General features: G+C 45.9%; 1 protein-coding gene across 1 annotated transcript in view; it reads left to right on the top strand.

The window, feature by feature from the left end:
- The window catches only part of LOC135544954 (teneurin-2-like), a 314,923-nt gene that overhangs the window by 252,951 nt on the left and 49,472 nt on the right, over positions 1-12,500 (top strand). Inside the window, exons 13-17 of the mRNA XM_064972642.1 lie at positions 28-51; positions 3,849-3,995; positions 4,147-4,363; positions 4,835-4,954; positions 5,185-5,446. Coding sequence (XP_064828714.1) covers positions 28-51; positions 3,849-3,995; positions 4,147-4,363; positions 4,835-4,954; positions 5,185-5,446 — 770 coding nt within the window. The remainder of the gene's footprint in view (positions 1-27; positions 52-3,848; positions 3,996-4,146; positions 4,364-4,834; positions 4,955-5,184; positions 5,447-12,500) is intronic.

The following is a 12,500-nucleotide window of genomic DNA, read 5'->3' as shown; positions in this document are numbered from 1 at the left end:
CTCTCTGCACGTTTTCTCTCAATGCAGACATGTGGGACTTGGTTGACAAAGGTAAAACTGTATTTTGGTTTTCAGCATTTAGCTTCTCGTGCTGCATAGTAGTAGTAGCTAGTCGATGCTAGACGTTTGTGGGTTTGGGAATGGCTGGCTAGCGTTGGTAAGCTTGGCTCAGTAGACTAGTAATCTGTGTGCTGTCTGTCTGTCTGTCTGTCTGTCTGTCTGTCTGTCTGTCTGTCTGGGGTATAACAACCACTGTCAACCAGTGTTCTACCATCCACAGCCACTGTAGCCAGGGGTTACCATCCACAGCCACTGTAGCCAGGGGTTACCATCCACAGCCACTGTAGCCAGGGGTTACCATCCACAGCCACTGTAGCCAGGGGTTACCATCCACAGCCACTGTAGCCAGGGGTTACCATCCACAGCCACTGTCGCCAGAGGTTACCATCCACAGCCACTGTAGCCAGGGGTTACCATCCACAACCACACAGCCAGTGTTGCCAGGGGTTACCATCCACAACCTCACAGCCAGTGTTGCCAGGGGTTACCATCCACAACCTCAGCCATTGTAGCCAGGGGTTACCATCCACAGCCACTGTAGCCATGGGTTACCATCCACAGCCACTGTAGCCATGGGTTACCATCCACAGCCACTGTAGCAATGGGTTACCATCCACAGCCACTGTAGCCATGGGTTACCATCCACAGCCACTGTAGCCATGGGTTACCATCCACAGCCACTGTAACCAGGGGTTACCATCCACAGCCACTGTAGCCAGACATTACCATCCACAGCCACTGTAGCCATGGGTTACCATCCACAGCCACTGTAACCAGGGGTTACCATCCACAGCCACTGTAACCAGGGGTTACCATCCACAGCCGCTGTAACCAGGGGTTACCATCCACAGCCACTGTAGCCAGACATTACAATCCACAGCCACTGTAGCCATGGTTTACCACACACAGCTACTTTAACCAGGGGTTACCATCCACAGCCACTGTAGCCAGACGTTACCATTCACAGGGTAGCCTAGTGGTTAGAGCGTTGGACTAGTAACCTGAAGGTTGTGAGTTCAAACCCCTGAGCTGACAAGGTACAAATCTGTCGTTCTACCCCTGAACAGGCAGCTAACCCACTGTTCCCAGGCCGTCATTGAAAATAAGAATTTGTTCTTAACTGACTTGCCTGGTTAAATAAAGGTAAAATTAAAAAATTAAAAAAATTACCATCCATAGCCACTGTAACCAGGGGTTACCATCCACAGCCACTGTAGCCAGACATTACCATTCACAGCCACTGTAACCAGGGGTTACCAGCCACAGCCACTGTTGTCAGACATTACCATTCACAGCCACTGTAACCAGAGGTTACCATCCACAACATCACAGTCAGTGTAGCCAGGGGTTACCATCTACAACATCACATTCAGTGTTTACCATCCACAACCTCACAGTCAATGTAGCCAGGGGTTACCATTCACAGCCACTGTAGCCAGGCATTACCATTCACAGCCCTGTAGCCAGGGGTCATAGATCACAGTCTGTGTCTGTTAACCTTAATGTTTCCATGGTGAATTAATGATCATGACTGTCTACAGTAAGTGTACTCTGCTGTATTCCAAGGGGTCTGGACAGCTAAGGCACAGGAGGTGGTTCCCTAGTCACTGCATCCCAGCCCCCCTCAGCTTCTATCTCATATGGGGGTGTATAACAGAACACTCCCTCAGCCTCTCTCTCATATGGGGGTGTATAACAGAACACTCCCTCAGCCTCTCTCTCATATGGGGGTATATAACAGAACACTCCCTCAGCCTCTCTCTCATATGGGGGTGTATAACAGAACACTCCCTCAGCCTCTCTCTCATATGGGGGTATATAACAGAACACTCCCTCAGCCTCTCTCTCATATGGGGGTATATAACAGAACACTCCCTCAGCCTCTCTCTCATATGGGGATATATAACAGAACACTCCCTCAGTCTCTCTCTCATATGGGGTATACCACAGCACCCCATCCACCACCCCACACCACCCCACACACACTCAAAGGATAGAGTTTTGAGTTCTGTTACAGTCCTGTGACAGGATCCAAAATCCCCCAGCCAAACTGAATTGAACAGACGGATATAGATCCCCTGTGGATGGTTTGGAGTGTCCTCTGCCCTACTAAAGTTAATAAGATGTCTTTCACTGTTGTACAGAGTAGTACCCAGGGGAGGGGGGAGGTAGAGGGAGAGGAGGAAGAGGAGAGAGAGGGAGAGATGGAGAGAGAAAGAATGGAAAGAGAGGGAGAGTTCAGATGGAGAATGAGAAAAAAAGAGAGAGAGTTCAGATTGGAAAGAGAGTTTTATGGGCCAGGGTGTTTCATAGTGTGTTGTCATCAGGTCCATCTATGGTTTTAGGATTTATGTCTGTAACCTTCACTAACCGGCCTGGAGGAGACAACTGGATGATGCTACTGCTGCGGGGAATGGACCAACCTTCTGTAGGACGTTATGTCTTCTACGTATTCCCATTTGATTTTCTGTCATCTCTCTCTCTCTCTCTCTCTCTCTCTCTCTCTCTCTCTCTCTCTCTCTCTCTCTCTCTCTCTCTCTCTCTCTCTCTCTCTCTCTCTCTCTCTCTCTCTCTCTCTCTCTCTCTCTCTCTCTCTCTCTTAATAGTTTCTGAAATCCCACTTTATTCTGGTTAGTAGGAGGGGAATTGACTGGGCCCCTAGCATTAAGTAGAGGGCCTGCCTCCCTGCCGGCCTGCCTGGCCCGGCTAGCCGATCAATGCCCCATATAGATTCTGCTGTTGTTGCTCGACATAAATGTCAGCCTTCTTAAAATGGCTCCATTTAACAGACAATCATGGCTAACACTCTGTTGTGCTCTATGGTCCTCTGTAGTTAAACCTCTGAGTCTTAATAATTATCACAATGTGTTTTCTAACTTCCATCTACGTATCTTCTCCTATGAATTACTACATACTGTCAAATGTCAGGTCATATCTCTTGGTTGGTTAATTATGATCTAAAGTAGCCAGGTCACCCGTGGTACAAGTCAGTATTCGACGTCCATCCATGTCTGAGGGTGTCTGGAGATAACGTGGAGATAACGTGGAGATAACGTGGAAACCGGTCACTGGGGGCAACTTAACTTAACCTTAAACACTTCGAAATGTGACATTTGGAACAACTTTGAAATGTGGATTTGAGACACATGGATGAACGTCTCATTCTGACGTGAGACTGTGAGAGCTGATACACAGTATGGAGAATGGAAATGAAAGAAATCCAATGAATGTGTTGTATGGTAAAGCATTGGGTTGACTGAGTCCTCAACAGGTGTTTGTGTCGGTGTGCATTAAAACACAACACAGTATGTCTCTCTCCCTCCCCCTCTCTCTCCCCTCCTTCCCTCTCTCTCTTTCTCTCTCTCTCCCTTCCCACCATCTATCCCTCCCTCTCCTCTCACTCTCTCCCTCCCTCCCCCACCCCTCCCTTCCTTCCTTCCTTCCTTCCCTCCCTTCCTTCCTTCCTTCCTTCCTCCCTCCCTCCCTTCCCTCCCTCCCTCCCTCCCTCCCTCCCTCCCTCCCTTCCTATCTCTCTCTCTCCCTCACCACCATCTATCCCTCCCTCCCTCCCTCCCCTCTCTCTCCCTCCCCATCTATATTTCTCTCACTCCTTCCCCCCTCTCTCCCCCACTAACTCTCTCTTCCCATTCTATCTCTCCCTCCCCATCTCTATTTCTCTCTCTCTCTCCTTCCCCTTCTCTCCCCCACTAACTCTCTCTTCCCCCTCCATCTCTCCCTCCCCCATCTCTATTTCTCTCTCTCCTTCCCCCCTCTCTCCCTCTCCTCAGATAGCTGTCCTAACCTGTGTAATGGTAATGGCCAGTGTACCATGAGGGAGCAGAGTTGGCATTGTGAATGCCAGACGGGCTGGAGGGGTGGAGGATGCAGCGTTGCCATGGAGACCTCCTGTGCCGACAACACAGACAATGAAGGAGGTGTGTGTGAAATGAAGGGGCTGGACCTCTTGTAGTCCAGCAGTGCAAACATTTTACCTTGAGTTTAAATAAATTGTTAGGAGAATGAAGTAACCTTTCATAGCAATATGTTTGAGACACTGAAACTCTCCTCTCTCTCCCTCCTTCTCAGATGGTCTGACTGACTGTATGGATCCAGATTGTTGTATCCAGAGCCCTTGTCAAAACAGCCCTCTGTGTCGGGGATCCAGAGACCCCCTCCAGGTGATCCAGCAGAGCCCCCTGTCTCTGTCCCAACCCTGGGTAGGATCCTTCTATGACAGGGTCAAGATGTTAGTTGGACGAGACAGCACACATCTCATACCTGGGGAAAACCCATTCAACGCCAGGTGAGAGGATTACATACACATGACGTATACTGCAATACACAACAGACACCACACAACACACACTACACAACACACACGTGATGTAATATATACAGTATATTGAATGTCTTTTCTCTCTGTCTCTCCCACTCTCTCTCTCTCTTGTTCTCTCGCTCTATCGCTCTCTCTCGCTCTGTCGCTCTTGCTCACTCTCTCTCACTCGTTCTCTCTCTTGCTCTGTCGCTCTCTCTCTCTCTCTCGCTCTCTCTCTCTCTGACGCTCCCTCTCTCGCTCTTTCTCTCTCTCTCTCGCGCTCTCTCTCTCTCTCTCGCTCTCTCTCTCGCTCCCTCCCTTGCTCTTTCTCTCTCTCTCTCGCTCTGTCTCTCTCTCTCTCTCACTCTTTCGCTCTGTCGCTCTCTCTCTCTCTCTCTCGCTCTCTCTCTCGCTCTCTCTCTCGCTCTCTCTCGTGCGCTCTCTCTCTCTGTCTCTCAGCTTGGCGTCTCTGATCCGAGGTCAGGTGTTAACTACAGATGGTACTCCCCTGGTGGGAGTCAATGTTTCCTTCATCAATTACCCACACTATGGATACACACTCACACGCCAGGATGGAACGTACGTACCACACACACACACACACACACACACACACACGCACACGCACACGCACACACACACACACACACACACACGCCAGGATGGAACACACACACACGCCAGGACGGAACACACACACACACACGCCAGGACGGAAAGTACCTACCACACACACACACACACACACACACACACACACACACGGTACATAGTAACTAATCCTACAACATTTCTGATTCTGTCTCCAGGTTTGACCTGCTCGCAAATGGCGGTGGCTCGTTGACCCTGAGGTTTGAGCGTGCTCCGTTCATCACGCAAGACCGCACGGTCTGGTTACCATGGGGTCGTTTTTACGCAATGGATACTCTGGCGATGAAGACTGAGGAGAACACCATCCCAGGATGTGACCTCAGTGGCTTCCTCCGACCTGACCCTGTGGTCATCGCCTCACCCCTGTCATCGCTGTTCTCCTCTAGACCCAGGGACAAGCCCATCATACCTGAGACACAGGTAACCAGCCTCTCTTTTCATCACCCTCCTCTGTCTCTCCTCTCTCTTCTTCCTCTGTCTCTCCTCTCTCTCTCCTCTCCTATCATTCCTCTGTCTCTCCTCTCTCTCTCTCCTATGTCTCTCCTCTCTCTCTCCTCTCCTATCATTCCTCTGTCTCTCCTCTCTCTCTCCAGGTGGTATCAGGTAACCAGCCTCTCTTTAAATCTCCTTCCTCTGTCTCTCCTCTCTCTCTCCTCTCCTATCATTCCTCTGTCTCTCCTCTCTCTCTCCACGTGTTGTCAGGTAACGAGCCAATCACACTGTCATCTTTCCTTCATCTTTCCCATCTTATCTGTCCCCATCTCTCCATCTCTCTCCTCCATCTCTCCCTCTATAATCCATCTCTCCTCCATCTCTCCTCCTCCATCTCTCTCCTCCATCTCTCCCTCTCTCCTCCATCTCTCCCTCTCTCCTCCATCTCTCTCCTCCATCTCTCTCCATCTCTCCTCCTCCATCTATATCCTCCATCTCTCTCCACCATCTCTCTCCTTCACCTCTCTCCTCCATCTCTCCTCCTCCATCTCTCTCCTCCATCTCTCTCCTTCACCTCTCTCCTCCATCTCTCTCCTCCATCTCTCTCCTCCATCTCTCTTATCCATCTCTCTCCTCCATCTCTCCTCCTAAATCTGTCCTCCTCCATCTCTCCTCCTCCATCTCTGTCCTCCATGTCTCTCTCCTTCATCTCTCATCCATCTCTCATTCATCTCTCCTCCATCTCTCTCCTCCATCTCTCCCTCTCTCCTCCATCTCTCTCCTCCATCTCTCCCTCTCTCCTCCATATCTCTCCTCCTCCATCTCTCTCCTCCATCTCTCTCCATCTCTCCTCATCTCTATCCTCCATCTCTCCTCCTCCATCTCTCTCCTCCATCTCTCTCCTTCACCTCCCTCCTCCATCTCTCTCCTCCATCTCTCTTCTCCATCTCTCTCCTCCATCTCTCCTCCTAAATCTGTCCTCCTCCATCTCTCCTCCTCCATCTCTCTCCTCCATCTCTCTCCTCCATGTCTCTCTCCTCCATCTCTCTCTCCTCCATGTCTCTCTCCTTCATCTCTCTCTCATCCATCTCTCTCATCCGTCTCTCCTCCATCTCTCTCCTTCATCTCTCTCTGCTCCACATCTCTCCACATGTTTGATTTGTTCGATAATGTCCATTATTTATGTCCAAGTAGCTACTTTTGTTAGGGCGTTTAGTACACAAATCCAAACGCTCGTGCAGGTCCTGCCGAATGTCGGACGAAAAGTTAAAAAAGTTATATTACAGGTCGTAGAAACATTTCAAACTAAGTATAGAATCAATCTTTAGGAGAACCGGAGAATTCCATTGTCTGTAGAAAAGCCATGGAACGCAGGTCGCTATCATGTGAAATGCGCGTGACCAGGACTTGGCACTCTGCCAGACTACTGACTCAAAGAGCTCTCATCCAGCCCCACAACACAGTAGAAGCCTCATTCAAGTTTCTAAAGATGGTTGACATCTAGTGGAAGTCCTAGGAAGTGCAACATAACCAATATCCCACTGTGTATTCAATAGGGCTGAGTTCAAAAACTACAAACCTCAGAATTTCATCCAAGCTACTCAATACTGCCCCTGCAGCCATAAGAAGTTTTAATCAACAGCTTTTTTCTGGATTTTGATAATTAGTGAGTAACGGTCTAATTCTGCTCTGCGTGCATTATTTGTTGTTTTACGTTGTACACAGAGGATATTTTTCAGAATTCTGCATGCAGTCTCAATTTGGTGTTTGTCCCATTTGGTGAATTCTTGTTTGGTGAGCGGACCCAGACCTCACAACCATAAAGGGAAATGGGTTCTATAACGGATTCATGTATTTTTAGTCAGATCCTATTTGGTATGTTGGAATTGTATGTTCCTTTTGATGGCAGTTTTGGATTCGGGGTTAAACTTGGAACATTGTTATTCTCAGAAGTATAGGAACATTAGTTACAAAAGAGACATGAGGGGGAGGAATAATGAAGTTTGGGAGGGGCTGAGTGCAGGAACAACAATCGCATGTGACAATACTGATAAGGGGAGGGACCGTTGAAGGCTCGTATCACTCAGTTCCCTGCTTAGCAAGAATGATGCAATGTTTAGAGATGAGGAGACTCCACCAGCACAGGGGAAGCCATTTCTGTGTCTTAATTACGGCTGTATCGCCCTGTTGTGAAGATTTCAACTTGGTTAAGCTTCTCTAGTAAGGTGACCAGACTTCTGAATGGAAAACCAGGGACATTTCCAGTTCCGTGGTCAATATATCATTAAAATATCCAATGTTATTATCTATTAAATATCAAAGGGGGACAATTCCAGTTTCATGTATTTTTAGTCTAACAGGCCCACTGTGACAGAGAAAACATCTATACTACAGAAACACTATAGACAAGACAGAACTGTCCAATCTGCACAGCCATTCAGTGGTCCTGGTAGTCTGGGTAGAACTGATCTGAACAGCCATTCAGTGGTCCTGGTAGTCTGGGTAGAACTGATCTGAACAGCCATTCAGTGGTCCTGGTAGTCTGGGTAGAACTGATCTGAACAGCCATTCAGTGGTCCTGGTAGTCTGGGTAAAACTGATCTGAACAGCCATTCAGTGGTCCTGCTAGTCTGGGTAGAACTGATCTGAACAGCCATTCAGTGGTCCTGCTAGTCTGGGTAGAATACGAGCAGAAGAGAACATGAGTAAAATTGAAAAAAAAACAGAGACAATAGTATGTGTGAAATACTCCTCTTGATACTCCCCATCCCGGATCCGGGATCGTGAATAAAGCCTCAGGCTCATTAGCTTAACGCAACGTTAACGATTTCTGAAAATCGCAAATAAAATGAAAATAATGCGCCTGCTCTCAAGCTTAGCCTTTTCTTAACAACACTGTCATCTCAGATTTTCAAAATATGCTTTTGAACCATAGCAATTCACTAATTTGTGGCCAACAAACTCACAAAAGCTTTTCAGTCTTTCTACTCCGACGGTGAAAATATAAAAATATCCAAATATCTTTGTGAGCAGGTACTCAAAATCATATCCAAAGCTGTTCTGGCCGTGTTATGAATGATGTAGGCAGGACAACCTATCACCTCCCACTGCAGAGCATTTCTAACTTTGGTATGGACATTGACCCTCCCCAGCCTATTCAGTCCTCCAAAGATGGAATGGAAAATATGGCGCTGTACAACATGACGTCGGGAGTAGGCTACAGGATTGGAGGATTCTAAATTGTTTGCCTTCATTAGACATTTTGAAAGAGTATTTTTTATCTTTATTTTATGTGGTTATTTGTTTATTAGGCTACTGTGCTGTCTACAATACATACTGTAGTAAACATGGAACAGTGCCTAATTCCTTACATAAGTGTCACGAACCAGCTCAAAGTCCATAACAAAAGGGATACGTGGAGATAACTAGTAAAAAAACATAGTTGACTTTATTTAATAAATATATGTACAATATACAATGGTGTGTGTAATCAGTAATCAGTAGTGTAAGTGAGTGTTTTGCATGCATGAATGTGATAATGCAGGGTGTTGAAAGGTGCCAAAGCAAACAACCTAAAACCACCAAGATACACAACAAAATCTATAAAGGTGTCTGCATGGAGGGAGTCTCTTCCATGAATGAGGAAGTGGTGTATTTATCCTGGGACACACCGGGCCCAGGTGTTTCCCATGTAGCTGACGACCCTCCCAACTCCGCCCACCGGCATCCTAATAAGGGAACAAGAACAAAGAGAGAATACGGCAGACAGAATGGGAGGGTCGTCACATAAGGGAGAGGAGGCCATGTCGGTACTACAGAATGCAGGGCACGTGGGAGACAGATGTTATTTCATAGTTGTGATGTCTTCACTATTATTCTACAATGTAGAAAATAGTAAAAATAAAGAAAAATCCTGGAGTGAGTAGGTGTGAGCAAACTTTTGACTGGTACTTGCTTAATTAATTAGATTCATATTATGTTGTTTCTAGTCCATGAAAAATGAAAAACCCTCTGGTTTTCCATTAGGATGGAACAGAAAATATGGAGCTGTACAACATGACGCTCATAAATTCAGAGCATTGTCAGATTGTCAGTTTGTAAATTCCGACCGTTTCGCTCTCGGAGCGCACTCTGGACATTCGGGCCGAGGATTAGGGTTGATTTGAGCATTCTGGCCTCACAACGGCAGTCAAACACCCAAGCTGACGTTGACTAGCTACTTCCAGACACAAATGAGACCACTCTGACCATTTAACTCGCCCTAGCAGAGCTGGTAAGGCAGTTTTCTTGTTAACCAGAGCGTTGGTGACTGTAAATGTGCTGCAGGAAACAATTTAACTACGCTTTTCTTCCGACATTTACTGACACCAGCCATATTCAACGGGTGTTGAGCGCTCGTAAAGTAATTTATTCTGTGCTCTGGTACACTCAGACGAGAGTGCTCTGAAATCCGTGTAGATAGTAAGCTGGACACATAAATTTTAGCAACTTTATTTTCGGATAACTAGTTCATTGCATCCACCGTGGAGCTCAGTTTCATTATATGACCATATTTCCCAGTTCCTTGTCGTCGTTTTGAAGTAATCGCAAAAAAACAGACCTTATTTTAGTGCATTTTTCACCCTGCCAGCTCCTATTAGTTCTATTGAGCACCAGCCCCCTTTAGTTCTATTGAGCACCGTGGCACTCGCCTTCCAAACGTTCTATTCCCAGCTTATTGTTCAACATGCCTGCTTCGCTATTGTTGCCAGTGAGACCTGCTCAAGTTGTTTTTTAGTTAAAATGTAAACAACAAAAATAATATTGGAACTCTGCGGTCTTTTTTTTCTTTCTTTTTTTTACCTTTATTTAACCAGGCAAGTCAGTTAAGAACAAATTCTTATTTTCAATGACAGCCTGGGAACAGTGGGTTAACTGCCTGTTCAGGGGCAGAACGACAGATTTGTACCTTGTCAGCTCGGGGGTTTGAACTCGCAACCTTCTGGTTACTAGTTCTGGTTACTAGTCCAATGCTCTAACCACTAGGCTACCCTGCCGCCCCGGTCTTCCCATTGTTTGCTATGGGAGGAATATAGGCATGTCGGTCTATCTCGCAATGTGTATATTTCAAATTTTTTCAAGTCGGACGCCATTTTAATGATGAGAATCTCCTCTTTCTAATGATGTAAGCCTGGGCAGCTAACTCAGTTGTCATCAAATGCTAGCCTCTTTCTAATGATGTAAGCCTGGGCAGCTAGCTCAGTTGTCATCAAATGCTAGCCTCTTTCTAATGATGTAAGCCTGGGCAGCTAGCTCAGTTGTCATCAAATGCTAGCCTCTTTCTAATGATGTAAGCCTGGGCAGCTAGCTCAGTTGTCATCAAATGCTAGCCTCTTTCTAATGATGTAAGCCTGGGCAGCTAGCTCAGTTGTCATTAAATGCTAGCCTCTTTCTAATGATGTAAGCCTGGGCAGCTAGCTCAGTTGTCATCAAATGCTAGCCTCTTTCTAATGATGTAAGCCTGGGCAGCTATCTCAGTTGTCATCAAATGCTAGCCCCAAAATACTTTTTTGGAACGCTGAGCTACCCCCATTTGACTTCAGATACTAGTAGGGTGAGGCCGGGCTTCAGATACTAGTAGGGTGAGGCTGGGTGTTGCAGACTGTTCCAGATCATCAGCAAACAGTAGACATTTGACTTCAGATACTAGTAGGGTGAGGCCGGGCTTCAGATACTAGTAGGGTGAGGCCGGGTGTTGCAGACTGTTCTTGTGCCCTTTTTTGCCAATTTTAACCGCACACTTATTTGTGTTCATATTTTATAATGTCGTGTGTTTTTCGCCCAACACCACTTTCCATCAATTTGAATAGCAGACCCTCATGCCAAGTTGAGTCGAAGGCTTTTTTGAAATCAACAAAGCATGTGAATAATTTGTTGGTTTGTTGGTTTGTCAATTAGGGTGTGGTTGTACGATAATTTGTTAAAAAGCCAATTTGACATTTGCTCAGTACATTGTTTTTACTGAAGAAATGTACAAATCTGCTGTTAATGATAATGCAGAGGATTTTCCCAAGGTTGCTGTTGATGCCTATCCCACAGTAGTTATTGGTGTCACATTTGTCTCCACTTTTGTGGATTGGGGTGATCAGTCTTTGGTTCCAAATATTGGGGAAGATGCCAGAACTAAGGATGATGTTAAAGAGTTTTAGTATAGCCAATTGGAACTTACATTGAGCTGATTTCTGACGTGCTGTTCCTTCTTTTTCCGTAGTGTATTTCTGTATTGTTTTAGTGATTCACCATAGTGAAGGCGTAGGCTCAGGTTTTCTGGGTCTCAATTTTTTTGGTTGGACAGCTTTCTCAATTTCTTTCTTAGGATTTTGCATTCTTCTTCAAACCATTTGTCATTGTTGTTCATTTTCCCGTTTGACATTTTTAGATTTGGTAGGGAAGCTGAGAGGTTAAATATACAGTTAAGATTTTCTACTGCCAAGTTTACACCTGGTTAATATGCCACGGCTACGGACTGTGTCCAGGCACTCTGCGCTGCGTCGTACATAAGAACAGCCCTTAACTTCTTGAAACTCCCCATCCCGGATCCGGGATTGTGACTAAAGCCTCAGGCTCATTAGCATAACGCAACGTTAACGATTTCTGAAAATCGCAAATAAAATTAAAATAATGCGTTTGCTCTCAAGCTTAGCCTTTTCTTAACAACACTGTCATCTCAGATTTTCAAAATATGCTTTTGAACCATAGAAATTGACTAATTTGTGTAAGAGTATGCAAAGCTAGCATAGCATTTTGTGTAGCATGTAGCACGCAACATTTTCACAAAAGCCAGATAACCAAATAAATAAAATCATTAACTTTGAAGAGCTTCGGATGTTTTCAATGAGGAGACTCTCAGTTACATAGCAAATGTGCAGTTTTTCAAAAAAATATTATTTGTGTAGGACAAATCACTCCGTTTTGTTCACGTTTGGCTATGAAAAAACCCTGTATACAGTTATAGCCTGAAGCTCATTAGCATAATGTAACGTTAACGATTTCTGAAAATCGC

Source organism: Oncorhynchus masou, chromosome 9 (genome assembly GCF_036934945.1).
Source record: "Oncorhynchus masou masou isolate Uvic2021 chromosome 9, UVic_Omas_1.1, whole genome shotgun sequence".
Lineage (NCBI taxonomy): Eukaryota > Metazoa > Chordata > Actinopteri > Salmoniformes > Salmonidae > Oncorhynchus > Oncorhynchus masou.
The sequence above is the reverse complement of the archived record's forward strand: the minus strand, read 5'-3'. Positions and strand labels throughout refer to the sequence as shown.